Source organism: Glycine max, chromosome 10 (assembly GCF_000004515.6).
Source record: "Glycine max cultivar Williams 82 chromosome 10, Glycine_max_v4.0, whole genome shotgun sequence".
NCBI lineage: Eukaryota > Viridiplantae > Streptophyta > Magnoliopsida > Fabales > Fabaceae > Glycine > Glycine max.
The window spans coordinates 7,044,710-7,070,838 of record NC_038246.2 but is presented as its reverse complement, the minus strand read 5'-3'; the positions used below and the strand labels follow the sequence as shown (position 1 = coordinate 7,070,838).

The window sequence follows — 26,129 nt, the reverse complement described above, 5'->3', positions numbered from 1 at the left end:
CGCGCATCCAACAAATTTGTTCTGCGGTGGCATGTTCCATTTCCCGTTGTAATACAGGATCGTGTCATGAGTACGAGGCATAGTGCGTTCAAGTAAGTTTATTATTCCATCTGGTGTTCTTCCAACGGTGCATAATAACTCAATCGGACCAACACAAGAAAATTGATCATTACACATTTACATTGTGTTGACATCGTCATCATTTATCAATTTCATACACTCAAAGCAAATTTGGTTACCTGTATCGGTGAATGGCTTCCGGTAATGAATTTCATCCAAAAATTGTTTGTCGAATAACTGAAGGGTATTGTGTATTCTTGTTTTTAGGCTTGCAAAATCACAACTATTTGGTACTCGAATGGGCACCGGAGTTGACGTTTGGAAGTAAACCCTAGTATCATTGTGAATAATCGATCCATTTGGAAAAATGAAAGCCAACCTTGAGTTGACAATCATCTGACTACTAGTTTCTCCTAAAAATGCCATAGTTTGTGTATCAGTTGGGAGACTATTTGAAAGCAAGATAATGTGTGATTTAGTAGCCTAGTCTGCCATATATATAGATGGTTGTGACCGAGCCATTGTTTAACTTTGTTTACAAAAAAATAGACACGCGTAAATGTGTAGTGAAGTCAGCCAATGTGTAGTTAAGTCAACCAATGTGTTGTTGAGCGACTGCTAGTTTCAGAATGTGTAGTCAAGTCAGCCAATGTGTTGTCGCGCTCAAACTATAATACGCATGCATGTCATTATGTGTTGTCAATTATGACAATGATGTATGCTGCACGTGTAAATGATTTTTGTTGGACCAACAATTTCCTTGCTTAACCAAATAAGTACTTAATAATATTAATTGGTTAGTAACGGGTTACAACAAATTATATCGCATAATGAATACAATTACATAAACAATGCATGTTTAGTCTTCATTTAGGTCTACATAGTGTGTTTTGAATGACATCAAACTTGTGTATTGCTGCATTCTACTAATATATGGAATTGCCCACTGCTTTGCCTGAGAATAACAATTGCTTGACCACAACAACGCTGAAGGCGGCAAGGGACAATGGTCTTTCAAATAAGCATGTTGTACATGAACAAACATTATATCATGCGCTGACCGTGCCAAACGAACCAGCGAAGTCATTGCATAATTGTTATACTAACTATATTCAATGTACCTGAACAAAATGATTTCCAAACACGCGACCGACACATATGATGCGATGGCTAGAAGAATCAGGTGGTGGTTGACTTCTTAGAGGGAAAAATGTCATGCTTTGTTGTCAGGACAACGATACAAGGATTACGTTATACCGTGAAGCAATCACATATCCCATGTCCGTTATATCCATCCACTTGTCCACACTAACCTGAATGAACCAAACATACACATGTAAGTAATTTAAACATTGTTATTAAAAAAAATTAACCTAAAAACATACCTTTGAAAAGCCATCAACAAGTAGGGACAACTTTAATTGTTTAAATCTCTCTATGCCACCGAAGAGGTTCATGTACTAATGCGACCACCTACCAAGTTCTTTAATCAATTCATTACGCACTAACGGCCACGAATCTTCCCCCATACCTAATAAAGCGGCAATGGATCGATATCCACAGTTACCGTCCGCTTTCACATCCACAACGTCACGAATGAAACCTTGAAAGAATGACGCAAATTGATCCAACATCGGGAAGATCCTTGTTGGCTGAGGCGGTTGAGAACATGATGCACTTCGTTTCACTAGAGAGTTGCTGCTTTGAACAGAATGAAAAACATCAACATACTCCCAGTAAGACGGATCACGCTTTGTGGATCTTTGACTTCTTTTCATCGGTTTCTTCGGTGCACCTTTAGTGTTGACCTTTAACGGAGGAGGGCACATAGAGTTATGATCAGGGTATGCAATTTCTCGAAGTTTACTCTTCAGAGTTACTTTGCCAGCCACATCAAGTTCATCAAACCTTCCGTCTCACATAACCTTTGGTCTGAAAAGCAAAGTCTCCTCCAGAAAAGATGGACTGACTCCAATGGGACGCTGCCAGCAGTATACCTAGAAAGCTCGCATGCACAAGGAAGACCGTGCGTGCTTCTCATCACACAACCACAAGAAGAGAGATTGTTGTCGAGATAACATAGACGGTCAACCTCAGAAGCAATCTGATTTAAAGCATCCCTTGAAACCATCCCAAGAAGCCTCTTGTATAAGGTTTTTTTATATACATGCCCAACCACATGCGTACTGGTTTCAAAGGATGCTTTAATTTGGACGTGTTGCAACGTGATCATGTTGTTCATGACATCCCAAACACTACATAGGTCTCCAACGCTATTTTGTAGTATTCTTTTGAGAGCCCAATGAGCTGATTCAACCCTACATTTAAAATACACAACAAACATGAAAATATACAACAATTAAATACCATTTAATACTAATCCTTACTAACAAATAAAATCAGTTCTTAATACCTGTTTGTTGTTGTGTTGCCTAGGTGCATGACCTTATTCGTCCATGCTGTAATAAATTTTTCCTTATGGGGGATAATCCATGTGTCGTTAACATAGTCAATGAACATCGGCCAAGGCGAACAAGCAACTTGAAACTTTTGATGTGACTCATGGAACTGGTGTTCGGACGGACAATCAACCAAAGTACCCCAATTATCCATTACATAGTTCCACTCATTTTTTTCCCCGATTAAAAATTTGCACTTCGCCTTCACATTCTTATCGATATGAAACCTGCACAACAAATTAGTAAACTCGGGAAACACAGTTTTCACTGCATTCATCAGTGCTAGGTCTCTGTCAGTGACAATAACAAGAAGGAGACGATCGTTTCTTAAAAATAGGCCTCGAAATCGTTCCAAAGCCCATACAATATTATTAACACGCTCAGCCTCCAGATATGCAAACCCAGTAGAGAATGTCATCGCCGTTGGTGTCACTCCAACAAAGTCAAGTAGTGGGAGCCTGTACCTGTTTGTTTTGTAGGTATTGTCTATAAAAAACACTAGATGACATGCATTGCATAACTTTACTGCATCTGGGTGACACCAAAACAGATCACGCACCACAACTTCATCCTTCAATCTATGCCAATGAATGTATTGATCACCTTCGAGAAGCTTCATCAGATGCTGCATTTCGGTATCAGCTCCTCTTATTGATGAATGATATGCACTTCTTGCATTATAAATTTGCTTTATCGTGGTGCAACTGTCGGCATTGTGTTCCTTCAACGTTAGCAAGATGTTTTTCGGTTTCACCATCAACTTTGTCATATTAACAATAATTTTCTTTTCTTCCTTAGTCAATCGCCCGACGTATGGATGTCCAACTAAGGACTTCGCCAATTCATGATTGTGAATCCCACAGATCAACTTCACCATCCAACCTTCCCCTCCATGCACTGGTTTCCCACGAAGTCTGAAGGGACAACCACATTTCCTACTCCCAGTGTCTTTTCTAACGAATTCTTTATTTTTACACTTGTACGTACCACTCCTTTCACACCCAATTAAGACAAATGAACTTCTCTTCCTCTGCTACCGGTCTCTGTGTCAGACCTCATAATCACTGCAACAAATCCATTTTCATGGGCAACTGTTCGAGCCCATTGCAAAACATCATCTTGAGTAGCGAATACCTACAACGCAACCCTAACATTTTAATTTTCATACAAAACATCAATTCAACCAAATGACTCAAATTATCTATGATTACCTGAGACGTATTAAAAGCATTTGAACATTCCGCATGTGGTTCATTCACCCCACATTCTTCTTGATTATCATAATCATAATCCATATGAACTTCTTGTGACATCGCAAAGTCATACCTCCATTGATCTTCGTCCATCTTAAGGACATATGCATCATACACAAGTACATTCAAATTATCATCTAACCACATCCAAAAATTTACTACACCTTAAATAACAAAAATATTAACAGCACATATGCATCATACACAAGTATATTCAAATTATCATATAACCACATCCATAAATTGACCACTTATTAACTAACAAACATACTAACAACTAATACAAATATATTCTAAATTTATAACTATATTATTTACTTAAACTAAACTTATCACTATAATAAACAACTAATAAAACATTTTTCTACTACAACAAAATACAATTAAGTTACCTAAATCATTTAATATTATACCATTATACCTAATTAAATCAATAATCCACAACACATATATATATATATATATATATATATATATATATATATTAAAACATAAATAAAAAAAATTTGCTAATAATTCAACATTCCGGAAGAAGGTCTTCCGGAAGTTACCAAGGCCTATTCCGGAAGAAGTGATTCCGGAAAACACTTCCAGAAGACCTTCTTCCGGAATAGACCTTAGTAACTTCCGGAAGCACTCCTTCCGGAAGTTACTAACATTCTCATTCCGGAACTTCCTCCTACCGTGTCTAAAATTTCTTCCGGATACAGCTTTTTACTGTTTTTCTTCTTTAAAAACTAGCCGCAAAATGAAAAAAATACTCATAAATGCGTACCTCCGACGAAATAGGAAGAACAACAACTAACAAAACTTCAAATACGGAACACCTGCTTCACCGGGACCACCAAATCTTAAATACTTCATGGGACCACCAATGGAAAGCGCAAGGGACCACCACCGAAAGCAACCGAAAGCAACAACAACCAAAACCATCGAAAGAAAGCAGAGAAGGAAGAAGCAGTAAAATAAGTGAGTAACGAAAGCGTGAAATCCAACCGTGCAACGCGTAAATTTAAAGAAAATTACACAGGAACAAAATCGTCATTACATATGCATTAAATATTATTTTATTTTTACTTATTATTATAAAATGAAAATTATTTTTTCTTCACTTTGTTATGAAATAATAATTATTTTTTTATTATATATTAACTTTTATAATAGAAATTAAATTTTATCATAATAAAAAATTTATATTTTTAATAAAATTTACGAATTAATTAATTTTTATGTTTAAATTATACTAAATTGTCACACAAATTAATATATTAATATTTTACATGCGCGTAAAAAACAAATTATAAATATTAGTCATAATTACGTTCACTAATTATTTAATTATTTATGTATAATAATATTAATCATTTTATAATTTAGTTTATTCATTAAAAGTAAATTATTACAAAATAAAACATTTTTTTTTAAAAAAACTAACTTCCGGAAGACCTTTCTTCCGAAAGTAAAAAGATATCTTCCGGAAGAAGCTTCTTTCGGAAACATTCTGGAAGACGTTCTTCCGGAAGGAGTTTCTGAGTACTTCCGGAAATCACAAATTCTTCTTCTGGAAGAAGGTTCTTCCGGAAAGTTTCCAGAAAAAGGGTATTCCGGAATGTTTCCGGAAAAAGCGTCTTCCGGAAGAAGAATTCCTGAAGGGCAATTTCGCCACTTCACTGTTTGCTGGGTGTCACAGCAATAATGTTGGGTGCACGTAGCAACTCCCAAGGCGTGGTCGATGATGGGCATTTGGTTGTCGTTGTAAGTTTGCATAACCCTCTGAGCTTTGGTGTGGGAGAGGAACTTGATGAAACCGTAGCCCTCATGCTGTCCCGTGATCTTCTTGTTGATGATTTTGATGAAGACGAGCTCGTCGACAATGGTCCAAGAGAAGGAGGAGGAGAATGGAAGAAAGAACACATGAGTAGAAAGAAGAGAGCAAAAAGTGAAATTAAAATTAATGCTTCGACATGTTAATGAAAGTCACATGAGTAAATATTTTCCTTGTAACATGTAACATATGATGATTTATTAACATTAATGGAAAAAGTTAAAAATGTATTTATTATATTTTTCTATACTTTCAAAAATAAATTTTTATTTTTCATCTTTTAAAAACGAATTTATTAATGTCATATAATTTTAAGGATGAAAATAATTGTTTATTTTTAAAAATACATGTATTTTTTTTTTAAATTATAAATACTCTACACTTTCAGAAGTGGCCATCTGCCTATTACTTTTCTGTTTTTTCGTTTATTTTTTTTTAACTTGACAAATAGAAAACTTGTAAGTTTTCTTTTAAATAATTCTCTTTTATTTTTTCCCCTCTACGACCATTTTCTTATTTTACATGAATCCGAATTACCGAATTCCCTGTAAATTTCAAGCCATATTTGTTCCATATCACAGCTTAAGCAGAGCCCCAGATTACACCAACGTTCACTGAGTGACATTCCTCCGTTTTAAACTTTCCAACCGCATTCCCAATGGATCCTCAAGCTCCGGCGACGGCCACCACCGCTCGAAGCGCCGCCGCGGAACCCTCGCAATCTCAACCCCCAAAACCATCCCCTCCTCTCCCTCTCCCTCCACCTTCCACATCATCAACCCCTCCCATCTCAGCTCCTCCACAGCCTCCCCCAAACACTAACCCTAGCCCTAACCCTAACCCCAGCCCTGCCCCTGGCCCGGGCCCAATTCAAGCCCCGAGCCCCAAACCCCCCACTCCCACTCCCACTACCACTCCCACGCCTCCCCAGCCCTTCAACCGCGCTTTGTCGCCGCCATCGCAACCGCAGTTCCCGCACTACTCCTCCCCTTCTCCGCCTTCCTCCGCTCCCGGCGCCGCCCCGCCGCCGCGGGGCGGCATGGCGATCGGTGTGCCCGCGCACCACCAGAGCCCCTCCCCTCCGTTTTCGTCCTCCTTCGGTCAACATTTTGGGGGGTTGGGTCGAACCGGAGTCAACGTCGCTGAATCTACCTCCAATTCAAGCACCTCTCAAGTAATGCTTGGCATTGGAAATTATTTTGAATTTTGAGTATGAATGTGGTTACTTTTTTTCATGCTTTTTAACTAGTTCAATTGTTTGTGTATGAATGTGACTACGTTTAGGTGAGGACGCCGGTGCAAGGAACGGGGATGTTAGGGTCTCAAATGCGGCCAAGTGGAATCGGTGCACATCAACAGAGACCCGTGCAATCGTCGCTTAGACCTCCACCACCCTCTGCACCGAATAATCAACCGGCTGGTTCACAAGTTAGTGTGAATGCTATGACTTTGCTTGTTGTGTGCTTTTTATCACTTCTGCATTTTTTTTATGCTTGGCCTAGTTAGAGGGTTTGTGCTGTTCAAGGTTTTAAATTGCAGTTGCAGTTTCATCGCAATGTAAAAGATTGTGGGCAAATGCGGCCCATGTGACCACAATGGTGATTGTGTTATTGTCGTAGAGATGCCAATAACCTTGATGTTGCGGTTGAAATCAGGTTGCGGACCATATTTTAAAACCCATTGTGCCACTAGAATTAAGCTGGGGTTGGATGTCTTTGGAAGTATAGTTTGGGTGCTTTCTATAAATTGGTGGAATTTTACTTGTTTGCCTTCTGCATGAGGCTGTAAAATCAAAACTCATCTGGGACTGGTTGAGACTTGAGACGACTGAGTTGTATTTGTTTATCAACTCTTATGTGGCCATGTGGGACCATTGAGTGCACTTCTTTGGTTCTGCAATGAGTAAGGGGGTTCTTCCTAGTTTAGGGGTGGTGAAGGAATATACCAGTTAAAATTTCTCTGTATTTATTTATTTATTTATACAAGTACTGTGATCCATATTGTGCCATTGTGATTTGTATGTGTGTAAGATTGTAAATATATTGAGCATTTCTTAATTTCAATTGTTACCTATACTTGAGAGGTTTGCTCAATTTTATGTGTGATGCTTGTTCTTTGCATGCAACATGCATATTTTGAGGAAAAAAGGGAGGAGATTTTGTAATTTGTTACATTTTCTTCAGAGTTTTCAAGGGCATGGACTTATGAGATCCTCATCAGTGGGATCACCTGCTACTCCGTCTCCGAGTTCATCACTAAGCATGCAGTCACTTAATCAGCCATGGTTGTCATCTGGGCCACAAGGGAAGCCTCCTTTGCCATCCGCAGCTTATAGGCAGCAATTGAACCCACAATCCATGCAGCAAAGGCCACATATTCCTCTGCAGCAGCAATCCACACCAACACCTTTGCTGGCTAATCAATCGCAGGAGCATTTTGGGCAACAAGTTCTGCCACCCAGGGCTCCTCTACATGTACCTCATCAGCCACAGATTATGAGGGTACACGGGCCAGGAAATCAGAAACCTTCATCTCTTGTGGCAGCACAATCTAGTGCAGCTCAACCAGGGACTCGAAGTAGATTAACAAACACAGATACTGATGAATCTTCTAATAGTATTCTCAGCAAAAGAAGTATCCATGAGCTAGTCAATCAGGTGAACTATGCTACTCTCTTGTGTTCCATAGAAGATTTTCTGGGCTTATATTCTATTTTCCAGCACTTATTGTTAATAAACACATGTGGAACTCTCTAGATTTTGCTGCCCAAGTAGGAATGCTGGAGGTCTCTTGTAGGAACTTCCTAATGAAAGAAAATCAATTTAACATGTAGAGGGCTTGCATTAATCATTTTTATTAGTTCTCATTCTAGTTGCCTGTTGAAATTCAAAAGAATTTCATTATTTCTCCTAAAGGTCCATTTATGAAATTTTCTGATACCCCGGTTCCATATCAGACATGTAAGGAATTGGATGGTGGCTTACAAGTGCTTATTGCTACTTAGATAACTTCAGAGTTTGTGGTATGTTGTAAAAGTTGTATTGGGACTTGGAACCATTTAGGTTTGAGTCCATCATAATGTACTGAAGTCTAAATGGAACTATGGTAGGGTGTAACCATGGCTTTAGCTAGTAATTTAGATTCGCAGGTTCTATATTCTCTTAGTAAATAACTGTTTTGTTAAGATCTGTTTTCTTTCTATACTATTTGTTTTGACCCATCCAAATGAAAGTCATGCTAGACACCTTTTTTTAAAATAAAAAAAAAATTATGGGATGTTGTGCTACTAAAGTATACATGGAATTTAACGTAATTAATTGTTATAGAATGTTTGCTCACTTCTCTAAATTTTTTATGGTAAAAATGCTTGTTAGTTTTTAGCGTTGTTATCAATATTGTGATCATACTCATAGGATCACTATATTCTTCAAGTTCCATTGCCCTGTCTGCATTGGATCACACTTTGGATTGCAACTGTGTGATCTGAGTGAAATAACCAATCATGCTTGTAAGACTGGATCTGCAATGCAATCTTTCCCAATCTGGACACATTTATTGCAGCTGGGTTCATGGTTTGGGAAAGATTGCATTGCAGAGAAGAGTTCAAAGCTTCTGTGTCCGTGTTCTGTCTCTATCCTGTTTACAGCCATCTCTGTTTCTCCTTCAAAGCTTCTGACATTTTTTTGGGCTTCTGGGTTTGTTCCTGCTTTCCTGGCAATTTGAATTTGAATCTATTGGTAATAAAGAGTATTGCTACAGACCTACAGCTACTCTTGTACACTTCCTCTCACACTTAAAATAAGAGTATTATTTTTTAAGTATTTTTAATGAATGCACAAACTTCAATAAATACTCTTAATCTTACTAATTGAGTGTTTGAGATGTGTGAGAAAAATGTAGAAACAATAACTGAATAATGTTTTCCAGATGCAAATAACTAATGATTTGGATTACTGGATTTATGAGTTTACCTGTAGGTTGATTATTTTGATGTCATTGGCCTAACCTAGTGTGTTTGGAGTAGCTTATTTTGAGAAAATAATTTCATTTTGTAACTTCCTGAGACCGAGAGCTTTTAAAGAAAGAGTTAATTATTGTGCAAAAATTCAGCTGAAAAACATGCCACTGTATTTGTGTGTGCTATTTATTTATCCTCTTTTGGTTGTGTTTTATGGTTATCATACCAGTGGCTGAAACTATTATACTGCTTTCAGTTGCCGTTCCTTTCTGTTGCTCAATGGATGATTCCTTAAGCACTTTTTTCCTGCAAAAATACAGCTCTATTATTTTTACACCTTGACCTTGCTTATCAAATGCAATATGGCATGAGGCATTTCAAAGTTTACAATTTTGCTATGATTCTGCAAGCTTGTAACTGCCCTAGTTTCCTGAAATATGTTTGTTTCTTGTCCTATATTTACATTTTGCTTTATATGCAGGTAGATCCATTGGAGAAGTTGGAGCCTGAAGTTGCAGACATTCTTGTAGATATTGCAGAAAATTTTCTAGAGTCTGTGAGTATTTTCATTTTGTTTTATTTTGTTCACTGGGCTGATGGGATTGTTCACTTTTTGCATGTCGATAAAATTTATCTTTTATTTTGTGTTGATATATATGTTTTTTGTAATCAAAGTTGTTTTTACTATCTCATTTATTATTTTGAACCATGAGCTACTGTATTTAATGATTTCTAAGCATAATATTTTGGTTTTCAATATACCTCCCTAATTTGTGTAATGCCTTTTTGTTTTGTTTATTATTATGCTTTTTTGTTTAGCGTGTCTTCTAAGTTGGATCTGAAAGTAGAGAACATATATTGAGAGGTTTTCTTCTGCCATCTTTCTGATTGTTGGACATTCTTTTTCCATTGCTTGTACTTGTTATTTGATTCTAATTCTTTTGGTATATTTTATATCAGCAATTATTACTGCATATACTAATGTTCAGAAATGGTTAGTTATTAATTGAAAATCAGTCTGGTTCTGCTATGTTTAATAATAATTAGATAAAGGCTTGCTGTGGACATGCATTTTGTATAGTTTACTATTTTGTTTTTCTCCTGGGTTGAAGTAATTAATATTATGGTAATCTGAATCTCAATCAATGGGTTTCACAGACTGAACTTAGCTATGGTTTCTTTTGGCTGGAAGATGGCCATATATATGCATGCTTGTGTTCATGCATGTGTGGGAGGAGATACTATTGATTGTAATCTAATGGTAATGGCTCTAAATCATCTAATTTATTAGAGAAAGAATAGTGAACTCTCATTATTAGTTTATTACTTTTTATTGCATTAATAAGTAGATAGAATAATCATATATAATTTTAATAAAGAGATTTTGATTATTCATTCTGAATGTTAATTTTTAAAAATAATATACTGTAATAATTTTTTCAGATTATTTTAACAACCCTAAGCTCAACATATACTTTTTTATATTGAAAGTTTAAAAAATTTCAAAGTTTATTTGGATATTTTTGCTCAAGTTATTTATTACTACCTTTGTCCCTAAAAATAAGACTCTTCTCAAATTTATTTGTCCCTTTTTATAAGTGTCTTTTCATGTTGTCTTTTGCATTAATTATTATTATTATTTTTATCAAAATACCCTAATTATTAATAAATGCATTCTCTCTCTTATAAAGATTGGAGGAGAAGGAGAAGGGTAACACACATTAATTAATTAGGTAAAAAGTAATTAAGTGAGTAGAAAGAGATGATGAGTCCCAATAATTTTAAGGATAATTTTGGAAAACTAATACAAATTGCCAACAAATTTAATGTTACTAACTAAACTTTCTTAAAGAGTGTAAATTAGTTAAAAAAGTCTTATTTTTAAGGACAAAGGAAGTATTTTATATTTAAATATTAAATACTAAATACTATGCTCATCTTTGAAGTATGCTGTATCCATATTTTATTTTTAATTACGAATGTTGTAGTTTTAATGAATTACGATTTACAAATAAACAAAAATATCATTGAATTCACAACCATTTTATTATATTTAAAATTTAATAATTACATTTACTTATGAAAAATTACAAATTTTTATGAACATTATACATTCATATAGTTTGAATAACATTATTTTTAAATTATTGATTAAAGTTAATAACAAAAATATTGCTTTTCATTGGAGTTATATTTCTCCGGTCTCTCCTTATAAATGTTAGGCTTCACTATTCTCCCTTTCATTAAATTACATTATTTTGAGCCATTAGGAATGTAAAATCAATGGTTGGATGTTGGTTTAAGTTTTCAGAATTACATGGATGTTCACCTAGTGTAATCGATTTCCTTCTTATCTCTGTCGTGTTTTTATATGTAAACTGTAGTTTGTATTGGCTTTTAAAGACATGGTTTTAGAGAGAAAAAAGGACATGCTTGTAATGAAGATGATTAATTATGATTAATGATTATCAGTTTGTTTTTCACTCGTTTGTTGATAATTTAGCCCCAAAATATCATAAAAAAATAAAATTTAAGCCCCAAAATTAATCGTCATTGGCTTGTTTTATATTTCCTCTTTCCTATGATTTATTTTATTTTGTGATGATGATTAATTTGTTTAGAAATAATCATGTTCTAAATTGCTCTTGGTCTTCTTTCAGATAATCCTCTTATTCTGATTTTTTTTCTATATACTCATATAAGATTGTTTTCAGTAATGTCCATTATTTTATCTATTTAAATAGATAACTAGGTCTGGCTGTTCATTAGCCAAGCATCGGAAATCAACAACTTTAGAAGCAAAGGACATACTGCTCCATCTTGGTTAGTTATTTGTAAGATCCTGTGCTCAGATTTTATTGTCAGCTGATGCCTAACTCTATTGCCATCTTATAGAGAAAAATTGGAATATGACACTTCTTGGGTTTGGCGGTGATGATATTAAAAGCTACAGAAGACCGGTAAGAATTATCGAAATCTCTGTTGTATCTTTGTGTGTAAGTTTTTATTGATTGATTTATGCTCTTTCGAATTTCATATTCTTGGTATGTAATTTGTGATGGTTTTCCAGACTACAAGTGATATTCACAAAGAGCGTCTAACAGTTGTAAGTTTTGGTCTCTCTTTCTCTTCTTATAATGGTAGTTATGTTGTATGTTAGTTGTGTTTCTTGTGATTGCACATTTCTGCTAGCATGAAGATTTGTTGGTAGACTTTTTGCAGTAACCTTGCTTTGCCTGTGTTTATTTTATTTTCTTATCCTATTTTTGGTAAATGTATAGTTCTATTTTTGTTATTATTAATGTGATGATGGTGATTATTATGATTTTGTTTATCTTGGTTTGGCAGATAAAAAAATCAATGGCTGCAACTGAGGCAGCACATGGGAAGGGCTCTGCTGGCCAGGCATCTGGTAGTGCAAAGGGTAATCAAGGGAAGACACCTTTGAATATCATTGGCTTGCCAAACCTAAAAAATTTATAGGATGCATGCCGTGTTTATGCTTTACACAACAATGGAGGAACCACTTTGGTGGAGGTAATTGAATTTTGTAATCAGTTATTCCTGTTTGCAATTCTGCACTGTGAACATAAATGGCATCTATATCTGTCATTCATAAGCTCACATGAATTGGATACCTAGGAATGCTTTAAATTGATTTCACACTCACCAAATTGTTGAATGGAGTGATGCGTTTATTTTTTACCCTGATTCCTGAGAAGATGATAGAAGTTCACAACATCGATTAACTTTGTCTATTTGGTAAACCAAACATGTTAAGCCTTGACCCGGATAAACATTTAAAAATGCATGTCATGGTCTCATGCTGTTGTAAATTTTGTTTTTGGGTCGAAAATCATAATGTTGTAGCTAGGACCCTCATTGGTACCGTTAGTCTATGCTAAGCATCAACCTCATTTTCCCAAGTGGCCCACCTTTTTCCAGTCAAACTTGTTTGACCTAACGTTTAGAGGGCTGTTCGACCTAATCGTTTTCCTGGTCAAACTTGTTATTTTCATGCATTACTTCTTTGCTTCTTGGCTTGTTACTCTCTCTCTCTCTCTTGCACCCAAGTTGTTCTTTTAGGGTGATCATCGGTCTTTTCAGGCTGTTTTCTGAGCATTCCATGTACCAGAACCTGAGCAGGAGTCTGAATTTAGAAGCGTTACCGAAAACAAGATGAGGGGAATCAAGATTGATATGGAATCGTCTTGCAACTGAAAACCGTAAAGAAAGGAAGAAAAATGATTTGGCTTCAGCTACATCAAATGTTTTTGTGTTGATAATAGTAAGAAAGTCATTGGTTGGGTAGGCTGGGCCATTTATTGTTATAATCGACTTTCTAATTTAGATGCAAATAGTATCCTGAAATATATATGCAATTATTTTTCCCGAAATACTATACAATTTTTTTTGTGCCCCTTACGGGTTGGCTAGTCCGGAATTGTTGAAACATAATTCCACATTAAGTTTTCCGGAATACAAGTTGTTTTCCAGATAACAAAAGGAATAAAAAAACAACACAACAACTAATTTGTTGGATTAAACGAAATAACTATACTCCATAAAACGAATTAAAACTAATTTTTTATATATTAAATTAGGCACTAAAACATTTCAAAAGTTAGAAACTAAAGTGATCAATGCTTATATTCTCTCCGACTAATCTAGGGTCTATAGTTTACAAAGATAGGCATATAATTTAATTAATGCAAGTATCCAGCCAGTTTTTGAATCACAGAATTTGTGAACTTAATCCACTTCATGCAATTTTCAAATTATAACAATTAAATCAGTAAATATGTTTTTTAAAGTTATTAATGATATAATTTTACCATGTGATTGCACCCGATGGTAATGGAACTTACAACATATATTTAACTTCTTTCCCTTGTTAATGCTTTTTTTTAGTCATTAAAATTTAGGGGTAGGAGATGGTGTCCTAGTCCATGACAGGAAAAACCTATGGGTTCAAAGAACGTTTATAGTAATACTTACATTTATCTCATCTCAAGAAAATGAGCGGGGGTTCAAATCTACAACTTGTCAGATGCGATACTCCGTCTTGCTCCACTCAGCCAACCCCTTAGGGTTTCCTTGTTAATGCTTTAATTAACTCAACTTGTGCAAGATTTATGATATTACAATATTTAGAGTGATGGGTGTCACTTAAAAAAAAGAGTGATGGTATCACATTAAAATTGATAATTTGATATCAATGTGGCTTTTGTCCTAACATAAAATTGATATATAAAACCCAATGTAAGGAAATATTTATATTCGATTTTTGCAAACCACATTTGTGAGAAGAAACGAAGAATTTTAAGTATGACTAAATTTGAGAATGAGGATTAATGTTATAATCGACTCAAATAATCAAAACATGCAAAGATACTTTAAGATTCGGCTGAGAAGTCAAAGATTATGTTAGTTTTAAAAAATTGATATATAATTGGATAGCCCACGCACATAAGAAAATTATCCGGGGGCCCGGGTTATCATGCTCAAAATTTTCCTTCTTATCCCACCCGTGTAAGCCGTAACCCCTTGATCTGCTGGTATATCTGCATACTCAAAAACTAATTTACCACAAGGCAAAAGAATTCCATTATCTGCGCGGAGAGAGTGCCCCAAATTTTGTTGCAGTGAAAAAAGGGTGCAACGTCTATTTCACGAGTTTAATTGGAATATGCTAGAAGTATAAAAGTTTTATGAAGAGTAATCCAATAATGAATTAATATAATTGAAAGTACTTAATTTTTGTAATAATTAATTTTAAAACCTCGTTTAATTATTTTCTAATTAGTTTATAATCACAGAATATCAAAATTAAATTCTTATTATTTCATAAGCACCCGTAATCATAATTAGGAGTTTGACCTTTCACAAGTTTTTAAGATGTAGGAGTACTTTACAAGCAACATTAGCTACCTTGGGCTTGGCCTTAATTTCCCATTAAGACCCTGAGTGTATAAATAGTAGCTAGATTGATTAGTAGAAAATAATTCAACACTTAGTGGTCTTCATTATTAGTTCCCTGCCTTGGAATTGCATCAACATCAACCGTGTGAATTGCTCTCATGCTTATTTATAATTATTAAGGATTTGACTACTTCGCAGAATCATATTCTTCTTTAATTTGTTATCTTTTACTTCTTGGTAAGATTTCGTGTCACAGTCAATTGCACATGGAAATCTTAAGCTTATTCTTATTATGCATAGGATATAGTAGTATTTATTTAGCGGATATGCAGAAGATAGCATTTCAGAAAGTGACTACTTTGTTAAATAAATTCTAAACTGCAAATTTGGGCGAGAAACCAATTATACATAACTTAGCAAAATTCTACAACATTAGAATGAAAAATTCAAAATAAACCAAAACCGAAAGCTAGTAAACTAGGCATACATTAACACACTAATTAACCCTTGATGCTTAGCAAAAAAAACTAATTAACCCTTAGTTGTTAAATGAAAAAACTTAGATGCATTTACTTTTGTTGCTGTTCTCTAATTAAGGATACAGTAATTCACATAACAAAAGTCTGCATTAGGAGGTTTATACAAATTAGTGAAGCTCCTATTTTGATTGGAAAATAATATCAAAAGCACCTATAAAATTGTATTTAATTTTGTCCTTAAAAAATAAAACTAAATAGAATTTGAAATTATCAAACCAATCTTGACGGAATATAACTGTATATAACTCTTAGACTCTAGGGGGAGGATAAACTCTTCAGCAGAGAAAAACCAATTTAAGTTGAAGATTTTTTTTTTGTACCTCTAGTATTGAATGTAACATCTTCTACTCTGACATATATATAAATAAATAGAACATATAAAAATATTGATCAACAAATTCACATGGGTAAAAGGTTCACATTCACATGTGGTTCTTTAAAGTCATTCACCTAGTCATCTGCTCCCATGAACACAAGGTTCAAGATCATCACAGGATCCAAACACAAGTAGCACACAAGGAGTGAGTTATCACAAAAAAAAAATAACAAAACAAATAAACAAAACGTAATCAAAATAAATTATGGAAGTATATATAACATAACTCAACTTAATACAATCCACGCCACTTCAGTACTTTATCTTTAAAATTTATTTTTCAATTACTAATCACATTACACATGAATCACACACTCGAGTCAAGACACAATAACACTCATCAATTTCATAATAAACAATTAGCAAGCGTTATGCAACAATTATACTAAGACTCAAGCCTACCTGCAATGTGATACCATGTTAGTGAAAAACCACCCTGGGGTGCTTAGGAGTACATAACAAGACATCCCACACAATGAGTATGTCAGGTCACTCTCACTAAGTAAAATCATAAAGTGATCAGTCAGGGTTACTCCGTTTTGCGTGAATGCTCCAATCATATGGGATCAACATAGGCTTAAAGGAGCACTCAAACCGAGTGTTTTTACCCCTAAAGCCTAGACTCTGAAGAATCCGTTAGGGCTTCACCTTCCTGATTCAGGTCCAACCCCTAAAACAATTTTTGCAATCAGACACTGCTCATGAATTATACAATACTCATGACCTCACACTCGTGTTTCAAACACATTGCGCTACAATTTAACACTAGTTCTTAACTAGGAAACCTACATTTTCCCTTTAACACTGTGCATTAACATTTTTCTCAAGATAAACACTGGTCGGGTTATTGTATAATTCACAGCTCACAACACAAGTAACGTCACATCAAGTGTTAACCACACACTTATTTACAACTAAAATTCATGTTCACTACTTCATATCTCATTATGTCACAATCAACCATCTTATGTTTACGTGTATCTCGCAATTTAACACATTCAACTTTACACTTATACTTAATCTCCATAACAATATTATAATCTCAAAGTAATATATTATTCTACAATTCATCATATATTCAATTTATCACTTATATACAATTTCAATCACAATTTCATAATTCCAATATAACAATTTATACAAAAGGTTTATCACAATATGGGGAGTAAAACCTCTCAAATAATTTCACACAATTATATCAAAATCATAGGTATAAAAAAATGAAAACACCAAGAGCACTCAATTTTATCAACCAATTCACATTAGGACATCAATATCGTATTTACAATCATAAAGGAAAAATTATAATTCAATAAACATCCCAAAATATACCCCAATTTAATCATCTAAGGATCTTTACACATGTTCATTCTAACCCCAATTACGATAAACTCATCCCTACACGTGTGTATTGCGATAGCAATAGCGACATCTCTAACGGTTTCTTGAGATTCCTCAAGTTTTTCCTTTGACTGCTCTAATAGGGTTCCCAAACGTTAGAGAGAAAGAGAAGGGATTGAAACCTCTATTCCATCGTCTATGTTCGATGATTATTTCTCCCTCCAAAGATATTATTATGCAAATCCCAACGGTAAAGATGTGACTAAATGAATCACGAACCACATATCAAAATTTCACAACAATCCAACGGTTAACAAGTCTGAGATCGTAGTTTTACTGAGACAATTTTGGATTTCTACGGGAAAAGAAAAAGTTACGATGCAAAGGGTATTTCTCTCAGCTTCAACTTGTTTTCGTAATTCCCAACGGTGAGAATGTTAATAAATGAGTTCCAAACTTGATTATCAAATTTCACGATGATCCAACAGTGAATGAGACAAAGATTATTGTTTTTTTTGAGACAGGTTTGGTGGTATGCGGGAAAAAGAGAAGGTTTTGAGAGGAGGAGAAGGGAAAACGAAATTGAGAGAAAGAGGAGGCGTAGAAGCTATCGTCTAAAAAACTAACCTAGTCTCTATTTATAACTAGGGTACTCACAAACTATTATTTACTTTATTTATTTATTTTTATTATTTTATAAAAAGAAACTCTATTTTTTTTCTATCAAATGAATAAATAAAATATTTTTGTTTCTTTCTTCAAATCAATATTTGATTTAATAAAATCATTTCTCCTTATTTATTTAATTATAAAAATCTCACAATTTTATAAAACTCTATTTATTTATTTTTTTACTAAATTTTTTTTTAATTTATTTAGGAAAATTAGATGTTACACTTTACATTATTAGAAGAAGCATATAATATAATTAAAAGTCTCAACACAACATAGTCATAACAACTGCCTTATTTCTTTTCTTATTTTCTCCATTGTATTTAGTGATCATTCTAGAATTAGTGACCTGTCCAATAGTATATGAATATGCCTTGTGTGTTATTTGGTTCCTTCTTATCCTTTCTAGGTTTTAGGTCATTCTTTGCCACGTACATAGTATAAAAGGATGTAATCATTTGATGACAGAAAATATATACAAAAATTCATTTTATCCTGCATACCTCTTTGTTCCTTTTATGGTATCAAAGCCTTCAAGGTTCCATGGCCGGCACACCTAGCACTTCCTCTGGTGAGGAGGATCCCCCATCTCCTCCACCACCTCCACCCTTCTCTGATCCTAGCCAAAACCCATCCAATCCCTTTTATATTCACCCCAGTGAAAGCCCATCTTCCATCCTTGTTACTCCTGTACTCATGGGACCCAACTTTCAGTCATGGTCTCGTTCTGTACGCATGGCTCTTGTCTCCAAAAACAAGATGGACTTCCTCACTGGCTCCATACCGATTCCTTCAGAAGCAGACCCTCTTTACCCTCACTGGGAATGCTGCAACACTCTTCTGATGTCGTGGCTTCTCAACTCTCTTGCACCTTCCATTGCTCAAAGTGTAGTCTTCCTTGAGATAGCCATTGACATTTGGACTGACCTCAGAGAACGATTCACACAAGGAGATCTCCTTCGGGTTGCTGAGCTCCAGGAAGAAATTTATTCCCTCCAGCAAGGTAACCTCTTTGTTACTGACTACTATACCAAACTTAAGTCTCTTTGGGAACAACTTGATAACTTTCGTCCCTTGATTCCTTGCCCTTGCTTTGCAAAGCTGTATCATCGATAAGATTTCGTCATCCGTTTTCTCAAGGGCCTCGATGAACACTTTGCCATGGCTCGCTCCCAGATTTTGCTTCTCGATCCCTTACCTTCCGCTACTCGTGTGTTCTCCATGATTATTTAACACAAACGCCAGCATTCCGCTCCTCCTTCGTCTTCGCTTGATGGAAACCCCTTTGTCAATGCTGCTTCTGGTTCTCGCCGTGGTCCTCAGCAGCAAGGGGGGACTAAAACTTCCAAGAAATGTGATCATTGTGGACGTCTTGGCCACACAATGGACTCCTGCTTTCAGCGAACTGGCACCTCGCCACTGAAATATGCTCATTGCGAACGTGTTGGTCACACAGAGGATGTTTGTTATGCCAAATTTGGTTACCCTCCAGGGGATCCCAAATACCCAAGGCGACCTCGTCTTCCCCACAAATCTTCTTCTGGTGGCAGAGCTTCTGGTGGTAAAGCCGTCAACAATGCCGTTGCCGCACCTGGGAATGAGGCTCGCGCACTACCTCACATTGGAGATGACAAGCAAGTTTCATCTCATGGGAATGGGCCTAACATCACACCAGCCCAATACCAACACTTGATGACTCTTCTTTAACTGGCCACTGGATTTGGTGGTGTGAATTCAGATGAGACTCCCATTCGGACCAATCTCTTTTACTCTAGCCCAACCTTTTTTCGTAACTCTCATTTTGGTAGCTCATTTGCTTTTTCCATTTCCACCACACACACACACTCAACACTGCTACTTCACACACCACCTCCTGGATAATTGACTTCGGAGCCACATATCACATTACTTCTTCCTTAGATTATTTTCATACTTATTCCAAAATTAAGCCAATAATTATTAATTTACCCAATGGGTCAATAGTCAAAGCCCAAATTTCAGGAACTATTTATTTTTCTTCTAATTTCCCCATTCATGATGTCTTAAATGTTCCTGGTTTTAACTTTAATCTATTATCCATTTCTAAATTAATTTTTTATCTTCCTTGTCGAGTTATTTTTGATAGTTTTTCTTGTCAAATACAGGATCTGAGCACGTTGAAGGTTTGGCTAGATTGAAGGAAGGACTATTCCATTTGCTAATCAGAAAAGATAGGTCACCATCCACAAACAACATTACTACCAACACCATCAATGATTCAAAGCTTTGGCATTTTAGATTAGGACATTTATCTGGAAATCGTCTCAATTTATACATTAACAATACCCTTTTATTTCAAAGGATTCTAATGAAATGTGTGATGTTTGTCACTTAGCAAAACAAAAGAAACTACCTTATTCTCTTAGTACAGGCAAAAGTTCTAAAATTTTTGAATTAATTCACATGGATATTTGGGGACCATTTTCTAAAGCATCCATTCATGGCCACAAGTACTTCTAACTATACTTGATGATTATAGTCGATACACTTGGATCATTTTGCTAAAATCCAAAAGCGAAGTTAAAATTCAAGTGCAAAACATTGTTGCTCTAGTTGAAAACCAATTTGAAACAACGGTCAAGTGTATTCGATTTGACAATGGTCCTAAATTTTCGCAAAAGGATTTCTTTTCTTCAAAGGGAATTATTCACCAAACTAGCCGTGTTTATACCCCTCAACAAAACGGAAGAGTGGAACACAAGCAGCAACATATTCTTAATGTTGCTACAACCCCCATGTTTCAATCCAAAATTCCAACAAACCTTTGGTGTTATGCTATTAAACATGCCGTTTTTCTTATAAATCGTGTTCCCTCACCCGTCATTTCAAATAAAACCCCTTTTGATCTTTTATATAAAGAACAACCTATTTTTTCTTCACTTAGGATTTTTAGTTGTCTATGTTTTGCTTCAACAAACATTCCACATCACAAATTTGAAGCACTTTCTAGAAAATGAGCTTGATTGGGTGTTTCTAATGGTACAAAGGGTTATGTGATTTTGGATGTTAATACAAAAGAGATTTTCATTTCTAGAGATGTCATATTTCATGAACTAATTTTTCCTTTTCACACTACTCCTATCAATCCAAACCAACATTCACCTCCTCTTCCTAATAATTCCATCACTAACTTACTAAATACACCATCCTCACCTGCTATACCAACCAACACACCTTTTGTTCCCTTTGAGACCACATCCCCTTCATCACCTTTACCAAATTCACTTAGTAGCCCTATTTCCAATCCTCCATTCAACGAGCCGTCCCTTTATTCACCATCAACCATGTCTCCTCCTTCCTCAAATGAATCACCAATCTCCCATCAACCTTCTTCTCCTCGCCGTTCAGCTAGCAAGACCCATCCTCCTTCCTATCTTTTCGATTATCAATACAAACTTCCTTTAATAAAGTCAGCTAAGCTCAACTCTCTTCCACTTGCTCATATCCTATCCAAGCTTGTCTCTCCTATGCTCAAATTTCTCCATCTCATCACTACCTCATTGCTTTCTCATCTGATGAAGAACCAACCTGCTTCCACGAAGCCAGTAAGCATCAATGTTGGCGCGATGCAATGTAATGCAAAATTGAGGCCTTACAGTCAAATCAGACTTGGGATGTTGTTCCCACCCCCTCACATGTTCATTCAATTGGTTGCAAGTGGGTCTATAAAATCAAGCGGTTAATTACCTGACGGTAGTGTCGAACGATACAAAGCCCGTCTCGTTGCAAAAGGATATTCTCAGGTTGAAGGAATAAACTACTTTGAGACTTTCTCTTCGGTAGTTAAGATGACCATAGTTCGTACTATTCTCCCTTTTACCTCAATCAATCAGTGGCACCTTCAACAATTAGACGTCAGTAACGCTTTTCTACCAGGTGATCTTTCAGAAGATGTATACATGGACATCCCACCTGGCTTGCCTGGTTACTCTTCCAATCAGAGTTGCAAACTACGCAAGTCGCTCTATGGTCTGAAGCAAGAAAACGAAAAATGGTATGAGAAGCTCTCTCAATTATTACTGTCTTGTAGTTACAAACATGCTCATGCTGATCATAGCCTGTTTATTAAATCTCATGGGTTTGATTTTACTGCATTAATAATTTATGTGGATGATATAGTGCTGACTGACAATTCTGTTCAAGAAATAGACTATATTAAGCGCACACTTCATTCCAATTTCCATACTAAAGACTCGGGACAACTTAAATATTTCCTGGAAATTGAGGTTGCTCATTCCATAAAAGGCATCTCTTTATGTCAAAGAAAATACTGCCTTGATCTCTTAAAGGATACTGGCCTGCTTGGTTGCAAACCATCCTCTACACCAATGGATAGTTCCCTTCGCCTTCATGTTGACTCTTCTGGATTCCTTGATGATCCTCTTCGTTATAGACGACTCATAGGAAGACTTGTCTATTTAACGAGCACCAGACCAGATATTGCATTTGCAACACAAAAACTCAGTCAATTCATGTCCAAACCCACCAAGGCTCATCTTGCAGTTGCTTATTGAGTTCTCCATTACCTTAAAAGCTGTCCTGGGAAAGGTCTTTTCTTCCCTCACATTTGTCCAAAACAGTTGATTGGTTTTAGTGACGCCGATTAGGCCACTTGTATTGATTCACGAAGATCAGTTACTGGTTATTGTATCTTTGTCCATGGAAAACAAAGAAGCAGACCACTATTTCAAGATCATCTTCTGAGGTTGAATACAGGGCTCTTGCATCTGCCACTTGTGAGCTACAATGGCTTACTTATCTTATGCAGGATCTAAAAATCCTGCCTCCATCTCAACAATCTATTCTGTATTGTGACAACAATAGTGCCTTGCATATTACTGCCAACCCAGTTGTTCATGAGCGACAAAGCACCTAGACATTGACTGTCACCTTGTTCGAAAAAAGTCTCAAGAGGGCCTAATGCTTCTTCGATCGGTTCCCTCTTCTAACCAATTAGCAGACATTTTTACCAAATCACTTCCTCCACGACTCTTCCATGATAATGTTTCTAAGCTACAGTTACTAGATGTCTTTGTACCTCCAGCTTGTGGGGGGCTATTAGAAGAAGCATATAATTCAAGTCTCAATACAACATAGTCATAGCAGCTGCCTTATTTCTTTTCTTAGTTTCTCCATTGTATTTAGTGATTATTCTAGAATTAGTGACCTGTCCAATAGCACAGGAATATGCCTTGTCTGATATTTGATTCCTTCTTATCCTTTCTAAGTTTTAGGCATTCTTTGTCATGTAAATAGTATAAAAGAATGTAATCATTTGATGACAAAAAATATATATATAAATTCATTTTATCCTGCATACCTCCTTATTCCTTTTATACATCACTAAATGTATGTTACGTCAGCTACTATTACTTCCACTTGGCTTGAAGATCAATTGAAAACATTTTACTTAAAAGTAATTATAGGATGTCAACCATAGGTTGTTCCTGAGTAGGTATAATTCATTGCTTTTAGGACTTTTCGGTTTTTCCAGTCAATCTACGTACAATTATGGTCGAGAATTGTTGGTGTTATTTATACCTAAGGAGTATATATATCTTGTTCTTGAATGAAATTTGCATCAAGCTTGAAGGACAGGTGGATGAGTATAATTTGTTATCATGCATCATCCCTAGCTTATTCAGCCATTTCGGTTTGCTCAACCAAATATTAATCATGTCTTACAAAGTTGTTCTGCATCAACCTTTTCTTACACATTTCGAAGTGCTCTTAATTTTCCAAATTCTTTAAATCAAAGAGGCTCCTCGTCCTATGTATTTTGCTGACTCATGTACCATGAATCTTAGAAACAAAGGAAGAGGAATAATTATACTCTCCCTCCGTTCTATTGCAACTATCGTCCTAAATTTTTACATACATAAAAAAAACTAATAAATAAATAAGAGATTAACAATTTTACTAAATTAATTTTTTTTATTGAAAAGGAAGCAACACATACACAATAGTAGTTATTAGGAGTATAAATAAAAAATAATTAATATTACATTAAAAATTAAAATTACAATTATTTTGAGACTTATTTTTTCTTCTTATATACACCACAATTATTTTGGAATGGAGAGACTAATTCTAATTTAAATTTAGGTCTTGCTAACTAGTGTGTTGTTAACACATTGGTTAAAGAACTAAAAAAATTATTTATTATGAAAATCATAAAAAATACAAAACAATTAATTAACATCATAATTTTATACATCCCAATAAAAATCTCTATCAGTGTAGCTCCTTAACCAATATCTAAGCTACTTTAAATTTTAAGCCCATGACATCAGAACAAGAGATAAGGAAAAACCATGCCCTAAAACAAGCAAAGTCAAAACCAAGATCATTCCCATTTAATAAAGCAGATAAACCAACTCTTTCCCATTTTAAATTTTGGGTCATACCCTTGTGCACTTGACAATTACTTACTTTCTCGAAGGAGCGAGCCATTTCAACCCCCACATAAAACTATACCCACTCCAACCACAACCATCTCATTTTTATCTATATATATATATTCCTCTAAAACAATAGATATTATTACATTGGCATTTTAAGAGAGATATATCTTTTTTTTTTCAAGCAACAAAACCTTCAAGAAGCTGAAAAGCCAACAAAAGGGTGCATAAATTGTTGAGAACTCAGACATGGCTTGTGGGTGTTCTTCAACAACATTGGCAGAGAAGATTTCATGGAATTGTTCTGTGTTTGTGGCACTAATGCTGGTTTTGAGTAGCTGCGAGTCAAACACAAGTGATTTCACAAGTCAGATGATGCTTCATGGGAGTGTCACCGGCAATATTAGCAACAACAACAACAAGGCGTGTGATGAGATTTACGTGGTTCGTGAGGGAGAGACGCTACAAACAATCAGTGAAAAATGTGGGGATCCTTATATTGTTGAAGAGAACCCACATATCCATGATCCTGATGATGTTTTCCCTGGCCTAGTTATCAAGATTAACCCTTTCACCAATAGAGGCTAAAATGTTTCAATTTGGGATAATGTTTCTTCTACCCAAGGTTCTGCTATGTGATACAAGGTTACATGTAAGTCTTTGTTTGTAGAAAGGGCATCTCATGTATGCATTATTATGTAACCAATTACGGTTTCAATTTCCGCGCGAATTGCTCGTCTTTAGAAGGATGGAAGCATAATACATCAAATCAAAGTGGTTATGAACTTCCACCTCAATTTTTTCTGAACGATTTGTGATTTTGTATGAGAGCACGTATTGTAGCGAAGTTTTTGTGTAAAATATATATAGATGAAAATATGAGTATATTTTGTCCCTTAAATGAATGATCATATTTCAAGAGATTAGTCTTCTATTCAGAGTGAAAAAAAAAATACTTGGATTAAAAAAAAAGAATGACACAAATGAGAGGAATGTGTGATAAATATCTATCTATATAGTTTTTTCTATAGGCAAAAATATATCCAATTTTTTTTTTTTGATAAATATTTATCTGTGTGGTTGCATGAGCTTTTTGTTAGAGAAGCTGATAAAAAAAAAACAAGAAATAGAATCCAATTATTTCACATCACCTTTTGTACAGTTATACCTTTGTTTTTATTATATTGAGTCTTTTCTTTTTTTGCCTTTTTTTTTCTTTCCTTCAACTGAACACTGACATTTTATAAATAGTTTAAAGAGAATATATAAAAACGTGAAGAAAGA

The 26,129-nt window shown here is 35.2% G+C and overlaps 2 protein-coding genes across 2 annotated transcripts; both read left to right on the top strand.

Moving 5' to 3' along the window:
• Positions 1-6,100: 6,100 nt before the first annotated feature.
• LOC100781682 (transcription initiation factor TFIID subunit 12) lies at positions 6,101-13,952 on the top strand. Its single transcript, XM_003537014.5, has 9 exons — positions 6,101-6,771; positions 6,882-7,025; positions 7,781-8,254; positions 10,037-10,111; positions 12,300-12,378; positions 12,451-12,515; positions 12,626-12,661; positions 12,904-13,092; positions 13,663-13,952. The coding sequence occupies exons 1-8, from the start codon at positions 6,256-6,258 to the stop codon at positions 13,036-13,038; spliced, it is 1,524 nt and encodes a 507-aa protein (XP_003537062.1). The 5' UTR covers positions 6,101-6,255; the 3' UTR covers positions 13,039-13,092; positions 13,663-13,952.
• Positions 13,953-24,983: 11,031 nt separating this feature from the next.
• LOC102670325 (uncharacterized) lies at positions 24,984-25,766 on the top strand. Its single transcript, XM_006588776.4, has one exon. It carries the CDS (start codon positions 25,095-25,097, stop codon positions 25,431-25,433), a length of 339 nt encoding a protein of 112 aa, XP_006588839.1. The 5' UTR covers positions 24,984-25,094; the 3' UTR covers positions 25,434-25,766.
• The last annotated feature ends 363 nt before the right edge of the window (positions 25,767-26,129 follow it).